Raw genomic sequence first — 17,705 nt, 5'->3', positions numbered from 1 at the left:
ACACAAGGAACATCTGGTCGTGTGTGTGTTGATGAGAATATTCCCAGAATGTTTTTTTTTTCCAGTGAATTATTTACGGTGGTGTGTATACTTGAGCGTTTGTTTGTGTTTGTTTGTTTGTGTGTTTGTTTGTTTGTGTGTTTGTTTGTCGGTTTATTTATTCCATGCTTTGAAGTGTAGTTTAAGGCAGTGGTTTGTAGCTCGATTTTGTTCATTGTGGTCACATCTCCTTGACTGTTCATTGTGGTCACACCTTTCTTTGACTGCTTATTGTGACCACACCTCTCTCCCTCCCACCAACAACACGTCATCACCACCTCCCACACTCAGGAGCCTCGTCATCACCACCTCCCACACTCAGGAGCCCCGTCATCACCACCTCCCACACTCAGGAGCCTCGTCACCACCACCTCCCACACTCAGGAGCCTCGTCACCACCACCACTTTGCGCCCTCACTAAACTCTCGCCACTTCTCCCAGCACTTGGCATCACTTAAGTACACGCTAAGTCTGTGAACACCTCGAATACTATTTTTGAATTTTCCTTTAAGAAATGTCGTCGAGAGCTTCAGTAAACATTATATTTTATTAAGTGTCTCGTGAGTGTCTTCTTAAAACATGTTCGCTGTGTCCTTTGCTGCCTCTGACCCACTATGGTATATAACACTGTCGTCTCGGTGTCACGGTGAGCTGCCACGCGATGGACTATGTTGAGGGATCCTGAGAGCTGAGACCTCAAGTGGCTTACATTGTGTCGTTGCTTGTTGACGTCGGGACGCACCTAGGACCTCAGGACACTCTCAGGGGATACACTCAGGGCTTCGGGGATTCTCTCAGGAGGCCGCTGTACACTGAACCACAAACACTCCATGTTAGGTACTTCATCGTGCTTCAATTTCAAGGGGCGGGGCGTAGCTGAAGCCCTGGAAGACGTGGTCGACGGCCTGGACGGAGGCGGAGAGGCCGCTGGGGGAGGCTGGGGACTGACCCATCACCGCCTCCTTCGTGAACATGGGGTCCACGTTGCTGGTGTCTGACCGACCGTTCTGTGCGGGCAAGATCAACGGGTCAGGTTACATAGGTTGAGGAGGTTAAGTGAAGTGGTTAATTTCAACTTAGTAAAAACAGTAAAACCAATACATTAAACCCCTTCAAGGAATAACAGTCATATGAGGACAGGATGCAACTCTTTCTGTGTTTGTAAATTATCATGTGTTTAGTTAGATTAAGTTAGATGTTTCTCTCACCACGGTGGGGATGAAGGGCGGCGCGATCCCCCGCCTGGCCACCAGGTCCCAGTTTATGGCCTTGAAGAAGTCTTGGTTCTTGACATCGTCGCCGTCACGGATACTGGCGCCCAACCTGTCTCTGGGGTCCTTCTGCAGCAGCTGTGGGAGGAGGAGAGGGTCAGTCGCTGCCCTACACAATCCTTACAGTATGTCTACCTCACTGAATATTGACTGTTAATGTTGTGTTGTAGGGACTGGTGTGAGTGTTGTTGACTGGTCGCTCGTCAGATACATGTACTGTGAGGAGGCTAACACGTCGAGTAACTCACCCCTTGCAGTATGTCTCTGGCCTTCTGGGTGACGGTGCTCTTCAGTTTGAGGGGCTTGTTGAGTATAGCGTCGTACATGGTGGGGGTGTCGCGGGAGTAGAAGGGAGGCAGCCCGTACAACATCTCGTAGAGCACAGCGCCCAGCGTCCACCAGTCCACGGCCCGAGAGTACGGCTGAACACGACAAATGTTAGAAGAAGGAACGACGACACGAGATGTAAACTTAGACAGTATAGATGATAATGTTAGAGACACTTCCGGGAATTGGGTTAAGGATATTTTTAGGTGACAATATTGTTTTTATCGTTATTAACATGAAACAGGTGATAACCGAGTCGTCCCTTGAAGCCACTATCAGACAAACTAATCGAAGGTGAGACAGTGGCCAGAAAAACACACTTGATCGTTGGTTTTCCTCTGTTAAGATAATGTTCCTATCAGGTTGATATTGGCAGACTTATCAACCCTTATGCTCTCCCTCACCTGTTTCTTGAGAATCTCCGGGGCGAGGTACTCCGGAGTCCCGCAGAAGGTGGCGGTCTTGGAGGAGGAATTCTGGAGCCCTTCTTTACACAGCCCGAAGTCTGTGAGCACGACGTGGCCCTGAGCGTCCAGCAGGATGTTCTCTGGCTTGAGGTCTCGGTACACGATCCCCTGCAACACCCCGAGGTTAAGTTAAGTTAGGTTAGTGGTGGGTGTTGGCGGTATACGGCAGTAGAAGGATAACGAGGAACATGAGAACGACGATAACAAGATTGAAGTAGAATGTTAAGGTTAGAAGGGAAGAGGATAATAAACAGAGTCAAGAAAGATAAAAAGGAGTGAGAACAGTAATAAGTGCAGTAGGCAATGAAAATGAATCCAGAACTAAACGCGAGGTAAACAAGACCAGCACAGGCGGACGGTTTCAAGACTACTGTATGTATCATAAGGTTCACACTACGGCAGGAGGGTGGTGGTGTTACCTGGCTGTGCATGTAAGAGAGGGCGCAGCAGATCTCAGCCGCGTAGAACCTTGCCCTCGCCTCCGTGAACACCCTCTCTCGTTGTAGGTGGAAGAACAACTGCCGGAGGAGAACACATAGTTATTATTGATCAATTTTATGACTATTAGAGTTATTATTCATTTATATGTATGAGTGAGTGTAGACAAGACAAGACAAGTGTTGTAGCTCACCTCACCGCCGTTGATGTAGTCCAGGACGAAGAATATCTTGTGGGCGGTGGTGAAGGCGAAGTGGAGCTGTACCAGGTAAGGATGGTTGAGCATCTTGATCAACACAGACCTCTCGCTTAACACGTGTGCCGTCTCGTTTCTTCTCACGATCAGTTTTTTGTTTAGTACCTGCGTGGAGGAGGAGGAGCCAGTGAGGAGTTGAGAGTGTAGGGATCACGTAAAGATTAACACCCCCCTCCCCGGATTATCTCACTACCTGGGGGGTGTTTAATCATCAGGTGAAGTAAGCTGGTGTGCCTAATCTTCATGTGTTGAGAGTAAATACCGCAGAACAAGTCTACCTAGGTGTTCCCTGGCGTGACTTATTGATATATGTTTTATAACTTCAAGGTTAAGTATTTTGGGGTGAGTCTTTGATTAATTATTCATTCATTATTCTAGTTGATGGCGGAGGTGAGATCGTGTACAGAGGCTCCCTGAGAGACTCACCTTGACGGCGTAGACTTTGTCGTCGTCGAGGTACCTGGCCAACATGACCCGCCCGAAGCTGCCCTTCCCCACCACACTCAGGAACTCGAAGTCATGCGGCGTCAACCTGAGAGTGACGACACCGAGGTCAATATTAGTCCTCTAGTGAAGGCTGGACTGTATATGTCACATGCTTTAATATATTTACTTAATAGATAAATAATGTCACCTGCAGATACTTGACTTGAATAACGTGTAAATTGGGTAAGATTTATAGTGTTTGGTGATTTTTTATGGCGTTGTGTTACAGTGGTCAGCAGAAACCATCTCTCATTATTGTGTGATGGTGAGTTGTGTGTCGTGTGAAGGTCAAGAAAATCACTCGAGTACTTACGACTTTTTAGTACAGCCGAGGTCGATGCTGCTCTGTGACTTGTGGGTCTTGACGAAACCGGCCGATTTTTCTTTATCTTTATCTTTATCTTGAGTTTTAGTCTTGGTAGCGAGCGGCTTCCTGTAGGAGGAGGACACAACGGTGATACAACCAAGTGTGATGGCTCCCTCTCATATAGTATTGAGGAAGAGTTAACACAACCCAGTACAGGATGTTCCCAGAGTCAGTTTATTTAACCTCTTCACTTTACCAGCAGAAGGATCGGCGTAGTGAAAGGCAGCAGTATCGGGTCCCTTAATAACACTAGGGGCCAGGTGTGAGGAGGGGAGTAAACTGACTCTTGGAACACCGTGTTATCTTGTTTATAGTCAACATGTACGGGTACCTACCTGGCGGGGGCTGGGGCGCCGGGGGGCAATAGGAGGCGAGGGTCTAGGAGGACGGAAGGGGTGGAGGGTGTGCTGCTCGACCCGCTGCTACTACTCGTCGACGCCCTGAAGCGATCTAGCTGTAGGAACTCCCGAACTTCAGCTCTGTGTTTAGGAAAGAGAGTGGCGTGTTTAGTGGTCCAGCAGAGTACACCTGTTAGGGGCAAGGTAGATGTATCATTCATAAATTACTACGCGATAAAGGCGCATTTATGGGTATAGTTTGTGGTGGTGGAGGGCGAACAGGATAACTCGTTCACTCACAAACAAAAGTCCTTCTATATCCCTACTCGTCACTGTACTACACCCAGACGAGACACCTCTACTCGTTACTGTACTACACCCAGACGAGACACCTCTACTCGTTACTGTACTACACCCAGACGAGACACCTCTACTCGTTACTGTACTACACCCAGACGAGACACTTAACCTTGAGCTAAATACCCTGTTAAGACAGAGACGGAGAGAAGAGTGAAGGTGACTTACAACGTGACGATTCTCGGGTCAATCATGATGGCCTGGATGAAGTTGTTGAGATCGTATCGCTCAGCTAACTCCTGGGGCGGCAGACTCATCCCCGCGTCACGCACCTGAGGACAAACAAACACACTTAACACACTTCACATACTCATCAAAACACACTCCACACACCCATTAACCATAACATTTTAGCACTATACTATCACCAATAAATAAGAATGAGAAAGAATATATCCCTTCCGCCTCACCCCAGATCATCCTGGAGGGGGTGAGGGCGGGGGGTCCTCCTTACCTTGGCCTTGATGATCTCCTGCAGCGTCAGGAACTCTTGGTAGCGACGCAGCACGAACCAGCACATCAACTCGTTCTGCACCACCACTTTGAACACCTGTCGAATGCACAATACTTAAATTGATGTTGTTGTACGTTAAGATGGATGACAAGGTGGTGGAGATGGATGACAAGGTGGTGGAGATGGATGACAGGTGGTGGAGATGGATGACAGGTGGTGGAGATGGATGACAGGTGGTGGAGATGGATGACAAGGTGGTGGAGATGGATGACTAGGTGGTGGAAATGGATGACAGGTGGTGGAGATGGATGACTAGGTGGTGGAGATGGATGACAAGGTGGTGGAGATGGATGACAGGTGGTGGAGATGGATGACAGGTGGTGGAGATGGATGACAAGGTGGTGGAGATGGATGACAGGTGGTGGAGATGGATGACAGGTGGTGGAGATGGATGACAAGGTGGTGGAGATGGATGACAAGGTGGTGGAGATGGATGACAAGGTGGTGATGGATGACCGGTGGTGGAGATGGATGACAAGTGGTGGAGATGGATGACAAGTTGGTGGAGATGGATGACAAGGTGGTGGAGATGGATGACAAGGTGGTGGAGATGGATAACAGGTGGTGGAGATGGATGACAGGTTAGATTGAGGATTTCATATCTAACAACCCTCGATATTATGGATTTGCCTATCTATACAGTCCGCTAAATAGAGGTTCATAGTCCATTAAATAGAGGTTCATATTCCGCTAAATAGAGGTTCATAGTCCGTTAAATAGAGGTTCATAGTCCGTAAAGTGGAGGTTCACAGTCCGTTAAATAGAGGTTCATAGTCCGTTAAATAGGTTCATAGTCCGTTAAATAGAGGCTCATAGTCCGTTAAATAGAGGCTCATAGTCCGTTAAATAGAGGTTCATAGTCCGTTAAATAGAGGTTCATAGTCCGTTAAATAGAGGTTCCACTGTATGTTTCTATTTGGGTGTTCGGATATTGATACAGGAATATTTAATGTTCTATGTGGTCGTGTATACGGTTGATTTGGTTAGGTTAGGTTAGACTCGGGTGATATTCAGAACATTTATCTTCGTTAGTGTGTGTGTGTGTGTGTGTGTGTGTGTGTGTGTGATCAAAACATGTGCCTCACTCTTGCTCCTAGATGTTGTTGTTGTAATCTGTGAGGTAAACAAGTCATCAAAGGCGCCGCCAACCTGGGGAGTGATTACCTTGTATAATTCACTCAGGTCTTTATCTCCAGGCAGTTGAGTAGTTGGAGCATCATTAGCGATAAAGGACAAGAGATTTCAGGGCGGTGTGTGTGTGTGGGTATCTAAGGCGTTGTCACTGCTCATATTGTTAGATTTACTCCTTCCCCGCTTCTTCCTCCTCCCCTTCTCCTCACCCCTCTTCTTCCTCCTCATCCCTTCTCCCCCCCCCCACCCCTTCTCCCCTCCTCCTCACCCCTCTTCTCCTCACCCTCCTCTTCCTCCCCTTAATCTATTTATACATGACATCATAGGTATGTCATGCTCAAGGCTACAAGCAGGAGGTGAAACATTGCGTAATAGACGGCAGGAATGTTGAGAATCCACATTTTCATTGTTATCAAAACCTAAAACATTGTGACCATTCCTGAGTGTGAGTGGGGCAGTAAGAGAGACCATTCCTGAGTGTGAGTGGGGCAGTAAGAGACCATTCCTGAGTGTGAGTGGGGCAGTAAGAGAGACCATTCCTGAGTGTGAGTGGGGCAGTAAGAGAGACCATTCCTGAGTGTGAGTGGGGCAGTAAGAGAGACCATTCCTGAGTGTGAGTGGGGCAGTAAGAGAGACCATTCCTGAGTGTGAGTGGGGCAGTAAGAGAGACCATTCCTGAGTGTGAGTGGGGCAGTAAGAGACCCTAACACACACTGCTGTCTGTCTGTCCACTGTCATTACTACTTGTGTTAAGTCTTTAGGTTATATCAATAATCCTGAAACGACTTTGTTCATCACTGTGATTTTGAAGAGAGTAATGAAGTGTTGTACCTCTCTGGTTATCGTGTTGAACTGTTGGGTTGATTTGTGCTACAGTCAGTCAGTCAGTCAGTTAATCAGTCAGTCAGTCAGTGTTTGAGGAGCACAACTGTAGCCCCGTGTGTCAGGGGTCAACACCAACACCAGTCGTCAACTTGTCTCTGGGTTTATTGAGTTTGACCAAAATTTGTATGAAAACCTAAAGTGAAGTCAAGTTGTGTGTCACGGTTACACTTTAGTTCCCTGTGTTAATCTGTGTCCCTCTGCAAGCTGCACCTGTTGACCTGTGGCCCAGCAGGTGAGGGGTCCCGGGGCAACTGTTGGTGGTCGCGGGGGGTCCTTCAGTTATCTTAAGTTTTTCAAGAAGATGATGGGTGATAGCAGGAGGGAGGGTTACGTGTGTCACCAGGTGGAAATGCAGGCTCTGAGGAGGAGGGTGGTCACTGGGTCGTTTGAGGGGTCACTGGAGGCGTTTGAGGGGAAGGGGGTTACTGGGGTGGTGGCAGAGGGGTCAGTGATAGATCTAACAACCACAACAAGTCGACTCTCTCACCCAGGCTCTCTTGCTTACTGCCTGAAGTGTTATTGATTTTAAGTTCGTGTGTGTGTGTGTGTGTTTGTGTGTGTGTGTGTGTGTGTGTGTTTTCCGTGGGTGAGTGACACTGGTTTGTAAACACGGTAGCTGGCCACGGTAGACCTCGCGGCACCCGGCTCAGATATCAGGCCTGACCCCAGCCCTCACCTGGCCACGGGGAACAGGTATTCACACACCTTGATGACTTGTACAATGTAAATAAACTTCCATTGAGGCATTAATAGTTATATGTAGCTCTTTGTAAGAATGTTTTTATATTTTGAAGTGCATTTTTATACAAGTAATTAATATGAACTTTGTCTTTATATATATAATGTGTTTAATCATCAGGTGAAATAAACTGGGGTGTCTAATATTCAGGTGACGTAATACCTGGGCTGTACTTGTGGGTGTACCTGAAGTGTGTTGTCTCTGAACATGTACTGTAAGTGTGTGTGTTCTCAGGTTCGCGTCACGTGAGGGGATGGATGGTCATCTTGGGTTCACTCACGAGTCGACCCGTCAACCGAGCGATACACCTCAGTTACCTAACACACGAGAATCCTCACCCCATCCCCCCTCACCCTCTCTGTATGGGGCAACACACGACCCCGCCAGGTAAGTACATTGGTTGCGTATGAGAGAAAGGGGGAGGGAAGAGGGACACAAGAGAGAGAGAGAGAATAGGAGCACAGGAAAGAGAGAGGGAAGAGAGAGAGAGAGAATAGGAACACAGGAAAGAGAGAGGGAAGAGAGAGAGAGAGAGAGAATAGGAACACAGGAAAGAGAGAGTCTTGGGGTCATCTTCAGAGACTCTTACCTAAGATAAAAGAAGAGTCTGGCGATAATCCTTGGTATCTTAAGATGTGAGTTAAAAGTCCAGTGTCCAGCGTTTAGGTCACATGTTGAAGATAGTTGTCGAGGAGGGGAGGGGAGGGAGGGAGGGGGAAGGTTGAGGGGAGGGGAAGGGTGTTGTGGTGAGGGGCGTGGCGAGGCATCTTAGATAAGTTGATATGATCTGTATATTAAGTGTGTCAAACAGGCCGCTATCCACTGCTACCCTCTCTCTCTCTCTCTCTCTGCTGTACTTTATCCCTCTTTCCTCCCTCCTTCCCTCCCTCCCTCCTTCCTCGGTCGCACACTGGAACATGTGACCGATCATATATTAAAACCCATCGCTTTATCTCTCACAGCATCAACAGTTTAGGGACAATATTTTGGCCAGCTATCAGAGTAAATTCAATTAACAGGAATCAGTGAAACCAAGACCTTATATCATAGGGGAGCGCCATAGGTGTTATTATTACAGGTGATGAATTACAGGAGCGACTTATAGTACTGACTCACACAACCAAGGCAGGTGTTGACTCGGTGCTGAACATTAGGGTGTTTGTGTACGACGTGTAAGTTTATTGTTTGGGTTATGAGTTGTGGTAGAAATGTGTGATGGGGAGGTGTGGGGAGAAGAGGAGAGCTTAGTGGAAGAGGAAGAGAGGAATACTAGTGAAGAAGGAGAGAAGAGCAAGGAGGAAAGGGTGAGGAGAGTTAGGTAGAAGAGGAGGAGAAAGACTCGGAGGAACTTAAGGGGAGGAGAAGGAAAGGTAGGAAAGGCAAGCTAAGGGGGGGGAGAGGAGAGAAGTAAGAGAAGGACTAGGAGGAACCTATGGGGAGTGGGAGAAGAAAGGGGAGACGAGAGCTAGGGGTAAGACGTGGAGTAAGAGGAAACAGCGGAGGAAAGATAGTGGTATACTGTAGTAGTGGGTGGGTGGAGGGGCTGACGTCATCGTGCACCAGGACACAAGACTGACATAACTCATCCAGGTATTACGGTTGTCGTCCTGGGTCTCACCTTTATCATAAGATCACCCTAATCTCTCTCTCGTCAGTGCCACGATAACTCTAACACGGCCTGACCTTCTACTCTTTTGTAAGGTATGAAGAGATTATGGTGCAGTTTTAAGGTTTGTTAGTCATGAAGGAGAGAGGGATGGTTGGTTGGTGAAGAGGAGCGAGCAGGTGGGTGATAGTTGGAGGACGTCTCGAGAGGGAGTCAAGTGAGGAACTGCTGGGTTTTTAGAGAGAGATTGATTTTATTACTTATCCTTCCTTCACACACACACACGACCCGCACGTGTTGTCACAGCATCACGTGTACACTGTTATTGTTCGCATCTGTTGTGTAGTTACCTGCCGGCTGACGGTGATAGAGGGCAGACGGTGATAGTACTGAGGGAGGTGATACTGACGGAGAGAGAGAGAGAGATTCCTGGACGAAAATAGATAATTGGAGCGATAGTGGCGACAGCTGCAGGAGGAGGAGCTTCGTCAGGAGTAATAACAGTACTCTAGATTCACGTGAGGCAATACTCTCGTGTAGGTGACCAAAACATTGCGTGGTTTAGGCCCATAGAACGGTCCAAACTGAGGTACCAAGACCAGACAATTGTTATGGGAGGCCTGTTATCATTGTTGTGTCTTGTGATTGGTCAAGTTGGCATTGTTGGCGTCTGTGTGCCATCTAGACCCAGTTTGTTCTGGGGATAAAGTCGAGTTTTTGTTATTTGTGGAGAGTGTTAATATAGCTGGGGTTAAGGTTTAGGTAGGATCAATTTAACTATTCCATCATTATATAACCACTACACCATCACTCCACCATCACTTCTCCACTCCAACACCACTTCACCACCCGACTACCCCATCACTTCATTACTCCATCTCACCACCACTCCACTATCTCACCATTTCTCCACCACCACTACTACACCACCACCACTCCACCACCACCACCACTCCACCACTACCACTCCACCACCACCACACCACCACCACTACACCACCACCACTACACCACCACCACTCCACCATCACTCCACCACCACCACCACCACCACCACCACCCACCACCACCACCCACCACCACCACCACCACTACCACCACTACACACTCCACCACCTACCACTCCCACCTCCACCACCATCACTACACCACCATTACCACTTCACTACACCACACCACCACTTCACCACCATCACTCCACCACCACCACTCCACCACCCACTCACCATCCCACTCCTCCACCACCACTCACCACCACTACACCACCACCCACCACCATCTCCACCATACACCCACCGCCACCACTCTACCATCTCCACCACCCGCTCCACCACCATCACTCCACCACTACCACCACTACCACTCTACCATCACTCCACCACTACTCCACTCCACCACCACTCCACCATCACTCCACCACTACCACTCACACCACCATCACTCCACCACTACCACTCCACCACCACCACCACCACCCACCCACTACCACCACTCCACCACCACTCCACCACTACCACCACTCGCCACCACTCTACCATCACTCCACCACTACTCCACCGCTCCACCACCATCACTCACCACACCACTCCACCACTACCACTCTACCATCACTCACCACTACTCCACCACCACCCACCACCCACCCACCATCACTCCACCACCCACCACCACTACCACTCTACCATCACTCCACCACTACTCCACCACCACTCCACCACCCCACCACCACTCCCCACCACTTCACCACTCCACCATCCTCCACCACTACCACCCTCCACCACCCACCATCACTCACCACCACCACCACTCCACCATCCTCCACCACTTCACTCCACCATCACTCCACCACACTCCACCACCACTCCACCACCATCCACCATCACTCCACCACTACCACTCCACCACTTCACCCTCCACCATCACTCCACCACTACTCCACCACCACTCCACCATCACTCCACCACCATCACTCCACCACCATCACTCCACGTGAAAACTTGACCTTCACTTACTCCTTTTATCGTGTTTTTTCATCTCTAAGTAATGTTCTATTTTTACGATGATTTGTTATCTCTTCAAAATGCTTAGTGCTCATGCTAGTCGGTCCTCAAGTGTGACTCATGGATGGTCCTCAAGTGTGACTCATGGATGGTCCTTACGTGTGACTCATGGATGGTCCTCAAGTGTGACTCATGGATGGTCCTCAAGTGTGACTCATGGATGGTCCTTAAGTGTGACTCATGGATGGTCCTTAAGTGTGACTCATGGATGGTCCTCAAGTGTGACTCATGAATGGTCCTTAAAGTGTGACTCATGGATGGTCCTCAAGTGTGACTCATGAATGGTCCTTAAGTGTGACTCATGGATGGTCCTCAAGTGTGACTCATGAATGGTCCTTAAAGGTGTGACTCATGGATGGTCCTCCTCAAGTGTGACTCATGGATGGTCCTCAAGTGTGACTCATGGATGGTCCTTAAGTGTGACTCATGGATGGTCCTTAAGTGTGACTCATGGATGGTCCTCAAGTGTGACTCATGGATGGTCCTCAAGTGTGACTCATGGATGGTCCTCAAGTGTGACTCATGGATGGTCCTCAAGTGTGACTCATGGATGATTAGGGATAAGTTATGTTTAGCGGAAGAGTAACTTGTTTTTTTTAGGTGAGTGAGGGAGTGGGTGAGTCAACTAGGCAGTGAGTCAGTTGTATAGTGTCTATACTTCACACACACACGCACACACGCACACACACACACACACACACACACACACACAGTGATAAATAAAAAACTGTGTAGGTCAGGTTACATTATTATTATTATGAAAATCACCTTTACAGAGTGGTGTGTTAAAGGTCATCCCACGAGCCTAAAATATCTTGGGGTCTTATTTCTAAAACATAATTATCGTGAAATAATTTAGGCAGAAATGAAACTGAATGTAGGTGATGTTTAGTAAATTATGTGTGTATTTATTACTGATTTACTGTACTTACATTGTTGACTATAATTATACTGTACTGAGAACTAAATACATGGGGTGTGTGTGAAGGAACGTATACTGTATCTCCATCTATGTATTTACTGTATTACGCTTCTATTTACATATACACCTTTATTTTGTATCTCAGTTACATTATAATATTCGTCTTACTCTTCCTAAAGGACATAGTGCCTGGCCTACACACTGGAGCACCTATCATGTTGCTCTCTGCTGAAACCTACTGTACAGCTCGGTGCCACGAAATGTAAACAACTCGTCCTCTTATGGCGATGTTCATACATAAGAACATAAGAAAATAAGGAGTCTGCAATAGGCCGGTTGGCCTGTGCATGGCAGCTCCTGTCGAGAGTTATTACCACTCTCTATCATCCATGAATCTATCTAGCCTCCTTTTGAAACTTTCCAGAGTTCCCGCACTTACTACAAAGTTGCTAAGCTTGTTCCACTCGTCTACCACCCTATTTGTGAACCAGTTTCTTCCTATCTCCCTACACTGGTAAACTCGTCATATGGAGAGTAAATGCTATATACCCTTAGTGTAGCGGGGTAAATAGGGAGCTCTAAGTGAAGGCGAGAGAGGAAAAATGGTTTAAATTACTGTAAATAGGGGTCATTGAGAAGGAGGGGGGTGCAGGCAACGTGTTGACATTGTTGCATCACCCAGCATTATGGAGGGCGGTGCTGAAGTAACCCCCTGGGGCGTGGTGGTGGTGGTCAGGTTGCTGCTCAGTACATGTACACCCACACCATCACCACCATCGTCATTCATACAACAGGACAGGAAAATCTTGACGAAAAAGACAACATTTCTTATTTCTCTGGTGCCAGTTGCTGATGGGCTAAACACTATTACCTGGCCATCTTAATTGTCATGAGTTCGGTTTTATATACATATCAATAACGTAGAGTTGAAATATAATTCTAGTCTTGTTAGTGCAGGTATATACGAAACTGCAGATTTCAATAGATTTTAATTTTGAAGGTCCCTCTCCTAAATCTAAAATATGCATAAGTAGTTATATGAATAAGTAAAATATATAGAGTACAGTACATTGTATTTATATAGTTTTATTTTTTCAGCTCTCACTTCGCCATGACCTCCTCACAGCTACCAAGATGTAGACACATAGTGATCCTCCGCCACCCTCCCCCCCACCACAACTAGTGCTTGGAAATCGGAACGACAATATTAAGGTTTGTGTTTATATTCTCGTGCTGTTTACAGTTGTCAGCAGTCACCAGTTCAATCTCACATTGGGGGGGGGGGATATAGTTTTATCTGTGCGCACCTTCTTGTCGACGACACCACTTCACTCTTACTTCAGGTTTCCTCAACACAATGTTAACCCGCTGTAGTTCCTCACACAATATCTAACAAACCTGCACTCGTGGGCGGCCGGTGAAGAGTGTTACCTCACCTCTCACGTTGCTCACACAGGGGCTTTATCCTTGTTGTTTAGAGACATCCAAGGCTGCTGTATAAATAACCTAATCAACATCACAGCAGATAATATGATATGTTTTTTCAAGGGATTCCCTGCTCTTACCCGCCCCTTCACTCTGGTGTGTCGGGTCTCCAACCTATTGTATGTATGTTGTAATGTTTTTCACAAGATTTACAGGTACGTTGTTCCGTCTAATATTTCCCGACGTAGGCATGGGGATAATGACGCAACTGGGAATGGGGGGGAGGGAGGGGTGAGAACTGCGCCAGACTGTTTTAATTTGCTCTGTGGCGGCCTCCGTGTCGACCTTGGTACTAGTCCGCGACGCATCATCAACACTGTACACTCATGGTGCTTGACATGCTCTACAACGACGATAGAAACTTTGGAAACACGAAATTATTAATCTTATATATTTTAGTAACGTGTCTACTGAACAGGGATATAGTAAATGAATAAACCTTCTCCTAAGGCCCAAGTTGTTCTATACAAGATTACAGACGGAGATAATATTCGTAAACAATTTCAATGACAATGATGATATAGAAGATAAAATTCACATATTAGGAGAAAAGTCTATGATGTGACCCTGATGTGTGTATGTGTGGTGATGGAACCAGGATAGGTGGAGGAGGTCCCTTCTGTGTTGGTGGAGTGAATGAAGGATTACTACACACACACACACACGTACGTACTAGACTGTTGGAAAGGTGTTTGGGTCACCTGAAGATTTACACACCTCAGCTTATTTCACATGATGATTAAACACACTAACGCTACCTGGGTGGTTAGGTTAAGTTAGGTGGTTTAAATCTTCAGGTGAAATAGGCTAGGGTGTCTAACCTTCACGTGATCCGAGTGGATTAATGAAAGTGGATGTTTTAAGTGGGAGGGTAGGTACAGTAGCAGGAGGAAAACTGTAGAGCCGCAAGAGTGGAGGGGGAGGGTGGCCGGTGCGCATTGTGTAAGAGAGCCTCATTATCACCTGAGGAGGACGTGGTGTGGCGCCGCTCAGTGAGGATTAGATTCAATCAGGATGAAGTAAGAGGGAAGTTGTGGTACTGTCAAGTCGCTGGTTTAAGGGAAGTGACAGATGTGTGTAGAGGATAGTGACAGCCAGGTGTGTGAACTTTTAATTGGAGCACAGTATAATATGTTGGAGGGAGGCCAAGAGAAGGGGGGAGGGTCAGGATTCTAGGAATGTGTCGTGCTTGTGTTGTGTGTACAGTATGTGCTAATGTAGGACCTTCCCACCTTATATGAAGCCTTGTACAATATATAACTGTATGGTGTGAAGCCTGACTGTACAGTCCTCGAGTGAGAACTATTTAGTCTTGGACTTAAAGTTGGCGGTGATGTAAGTAGTACTCACGCCGGGGTTTGGGGGGGCTTTGAAGGCGACGCTGACAGAAGGTTCCGGGGAGTTGGAGCCGTTGCTGTCGTCCAGGGAGCGTCCGTAGCCAGACTCCCGCGTCGTACTGTGGGAGTCTGTCCGTCGGCCACCAGAAATGTTCACACCAACGGCGTCCACTTCGTCTACTGATGGACCATCTCCGAGGTCCACGTCGGTGAAGAAACCCGGGTTGTTCCAGTGACCACTGTCGGTGTGAGGCTCGTTGGTGACGGGGTCGTGGAACTGTAACACTGGACGCCATGATGCCGCGCCCTTCTCCAAGCTGTTGGTGAAGGAGTCATTTTCGAAACCTGGATTTCTGAGGCCCAGGTCACCATCGATTACATTCTCCTCTAAGACGAGGTTGGATGAAGCGATGGAGATGTTGGAGTTGTTAGAAGACGCGGCGAGAGGCTGGTCGTCGTCTCCTGAGGTGCAGGGGGCAGTGATGGCGTCCTTGACGGCACACACAGCCCGCCAGGTGTACTCACAGATGCAGGTCATGGCGTAGGGGCGCTCAGTGTGTGGAGACCGCGGGTCATCTGCAGCTGAAGGTGGCAGCCATTACGTGAACACTCAAGTATTGTTATTCTCTTGTTTCAAGTAATAATGTCCCCAACACACTATAAACAACAGTCTATTACGTATATTGTAGTTCAACACGAAAACAATTAGTTCCAGGGGAAGTTTTTATAAGAGTCCTGAGTGTGTTACCCCTGTGACCGTCTATTCATTAAGGTGCGGCAGGAGAGCGTTGAGCAGCGGACGGGGTCGGCCCAGCTTGGCACACGACTGGTAGCGATCACCAATACAGTGGCAGGGAAAGCCCGCACTGGCGAAGATAAGGGGTATCAGCAGAGTGCGGTCAGCGCCACCACCACCATCACCACCACTCACGCTACACTGTAAACAAAACACCACAACAACTGATCAAAACATTTTAGGTTTCATGGTAAAGTTTTCATATAGGTTAAAACTGTACTAACTGTCTGGTCTCACCTCCAACTGGCCTCTATCATAAACATGTAATATATCTGCTTTATATATTGTTTACATTAACGTATTATGAACCTTAATGGAAGAATAATATTAATTAGTAGTAACATAGGTAAGCGAGGTAACCAGTGCCACCTCTGATGTCATTGTTTTGTGACGTCACAGTGCCAGGCAGTGACAGGGGGGGGTCGGGTTACAGGAGTGGAGGCCGCGTTACCTTACCCTGGCCCTCACCACCTGCCACAACACAAGGTTCCGCCACTCCTGCAACACACTAATCAACACTCTTGCAACACACATACTGATTAACATTCCTGCAACACCGATCAACATTCATGCAACACTGATCAACACTTCTGCAACACACTCACTGATCAACACCTGCAACACTGATCAATACTCATGTAACACTAATCAATACTACTGCAACACACTGATCAATACTCATGCAACACTGATCAACACCTGCAACACACTCACTGATCAACACTCATGCAACACTGATCAACACCTGCAACACAAGCTTACTACAGATTGAATTAACCTTTTGAATGCTTCTTGTAATTGGAATAAGCTTTCATGTTTTCTGTAGAACTGAAGGCAACTGAACGAGAGAACAATCGGTTGTGTTCAGAACAGCGGAAGGACAGGAAATGAACTTGTTTTGTGTTGTGTTTTCCAGTGGGGGTTTTTTGTGACAATTTCCCTGTGATTTTTCTACCTGACTTTTCATTCACAAGGTCATAAGAAAAACGTCAAAGCAAAATAGTCACATAATATAACCTAACCTACCTGGTGTGCTGGTGTTGGATGGCCTGTCACTATACGACCTCTCTCAAATGACGCAGTCTGGTGGTGTTATGGCTGATGCTGTGTGACGGCGTGAGGCCACAGGTGACGGGGTTACAAGGCACTGGGTGAGAGGGCCAATAACAAGGTGGCAGAGGAAGAAGAACGGTCATAGACGTACTCTTATGTGGCACCCGAGTTGCTTACACCACCACAGTCACCTACACTATCTTAGTTCACGTTCCTGCGGTATAATCACCACGAACTGATAACACTGATAACACCCTGTTCTAAGAGGGGCTGTCAGCGACGGTGTTATGGGGTGACCAACACACACATGCCGTAAAGCTTGATGATGAGCACATGAAGAATAGACACCCCCCTCCAGCTTATTTCAACTGATGATTAAACACCCTAACCTAACCTAACCTAACCTAACTTCAGTAGTATTATTAGGTCTAGGAATAATCTTGTTTACATATTGATATCAAGGGGGGTCACGTGATGTTGTTCCACACCTAATGAAATTATATCAGACTAATGATTACATCGTCCTAAGTTAATCTTCTGAGTTTGATATTAATGATAACTCAGTCGTTATTTATCATTATTGGTGAATGAGTGGGGGTAGAGGGACAGGGTTGGTAGTTGAGTGGGGAGAGAGAGGTATGGAGTGGGAGGGGTAGATAAAGCCTTTGATAAGAGAGAAACTGTCAAGGTATATAGCATGGCAAGAGACATCTGTTCTTATGTATTGTACTTAAAAGCGAGCATAGCAACACACTAACCATGGCAACACACTCCTACACAACCATGGCAACACAACTCTTCTACATAACCATGGAATGAGGAACCAGCGTT

At 47.2% G+C, this 17,705-nt stretch overlaps 1 protein-coding gene across 2 annotated transcripts in view; it reads right to left on the bottom strand.

Moving 5' to 3' along the window:
- Positions 1 to 372: 372 nt before the first annotated feature.
- The window catches only part of LOC121878376 (serine/threonine-protein kinase Sgk1-like), a 26,230-nt gene continuing 8,897 nt past the window's right edge, over positions 373 to 17,705 (bottom strand). Inside the window, exons 1-13 of one of the 2 annotated variants that reach the window (XM_042384580.1) lie at positions 16,848 to 17,060; positions 15,039 to 15,962; positions 4,801 to 4,896; positions 4,515 to 4,618; positions 3,987 to 4,130; positions 3,598 to 3,717; positions 3,225 to 3,330; positions 2,736 to 2,903; positions 2,524 to 2,622; positions 2,042 to 2,212; positions 1,559 to 1,732; positions 1,248 to 1,388; positions 373 to 1,046 (exon numbers count right to left, since the gene is read on the bottom strand). In XM_042384580.1, the coding sequence (XP_042240514.1) occupies positions 882 to 1,046; positions 1,248 to 1,388; positions 1,559 to 1,732; positions 2,042 to 2,212; positions 2,524 to 2,622; positions 2,736 to 2,903; positions 3,225 to 3,330; positions 3,598 to 3,717; positions 3,987 to 4,130; positions 4,515 to 4,618; positions 4,801 to 4,896; positions 15,039 to 15,563 (2,013 nt within the window). In that variant the 5' untranslated portion in view covers positions 15,564 to 15,962; positions 16,848 to 17,060 and the 3' untranslated portion in view covers positions 373 to 881. Of the gene's footprint in view, positions 1,047 to 1,247; positions 1,389 to 1,558; positions 1,733 to 2,041; positions 2,213 to 2,523; positions 2,623 to 2,735; positions 2,904 to 3,224; positions 3,331 to 3,597; positions 3,718 to 3,986; positions 4,131 to 4,514; positions 4,619 to 4,800; positions 4,897 to 15,038; positions 15,963 to 16,847; positions 17,061 to 17,705 lie in introns of those variants that run through there. The other variant, XM_042384581.1, reaches the window with a different exon arrangement.

The sequence above is a fragment of the Homarus americanus genome, unplaced genomic scaffold (genome assembly GCF_018991925.1).
Source record: "Homarus americanus isolate GMGI-L3 unplaced genomic scaffold, GMGI_Hamer_2.0 scaffold41027, whole genome shotgun sequence".
NCBI lineage: Eukaryota > Metazoa > Arthropoda > Malacostraca > Decapoda > Nephropidae > Homarus > Homarus americanus.
Note: the sequence above shows the minus strand (reverse complement) of the source record. Positions and strands in the feature narration are given on the sequence as shown.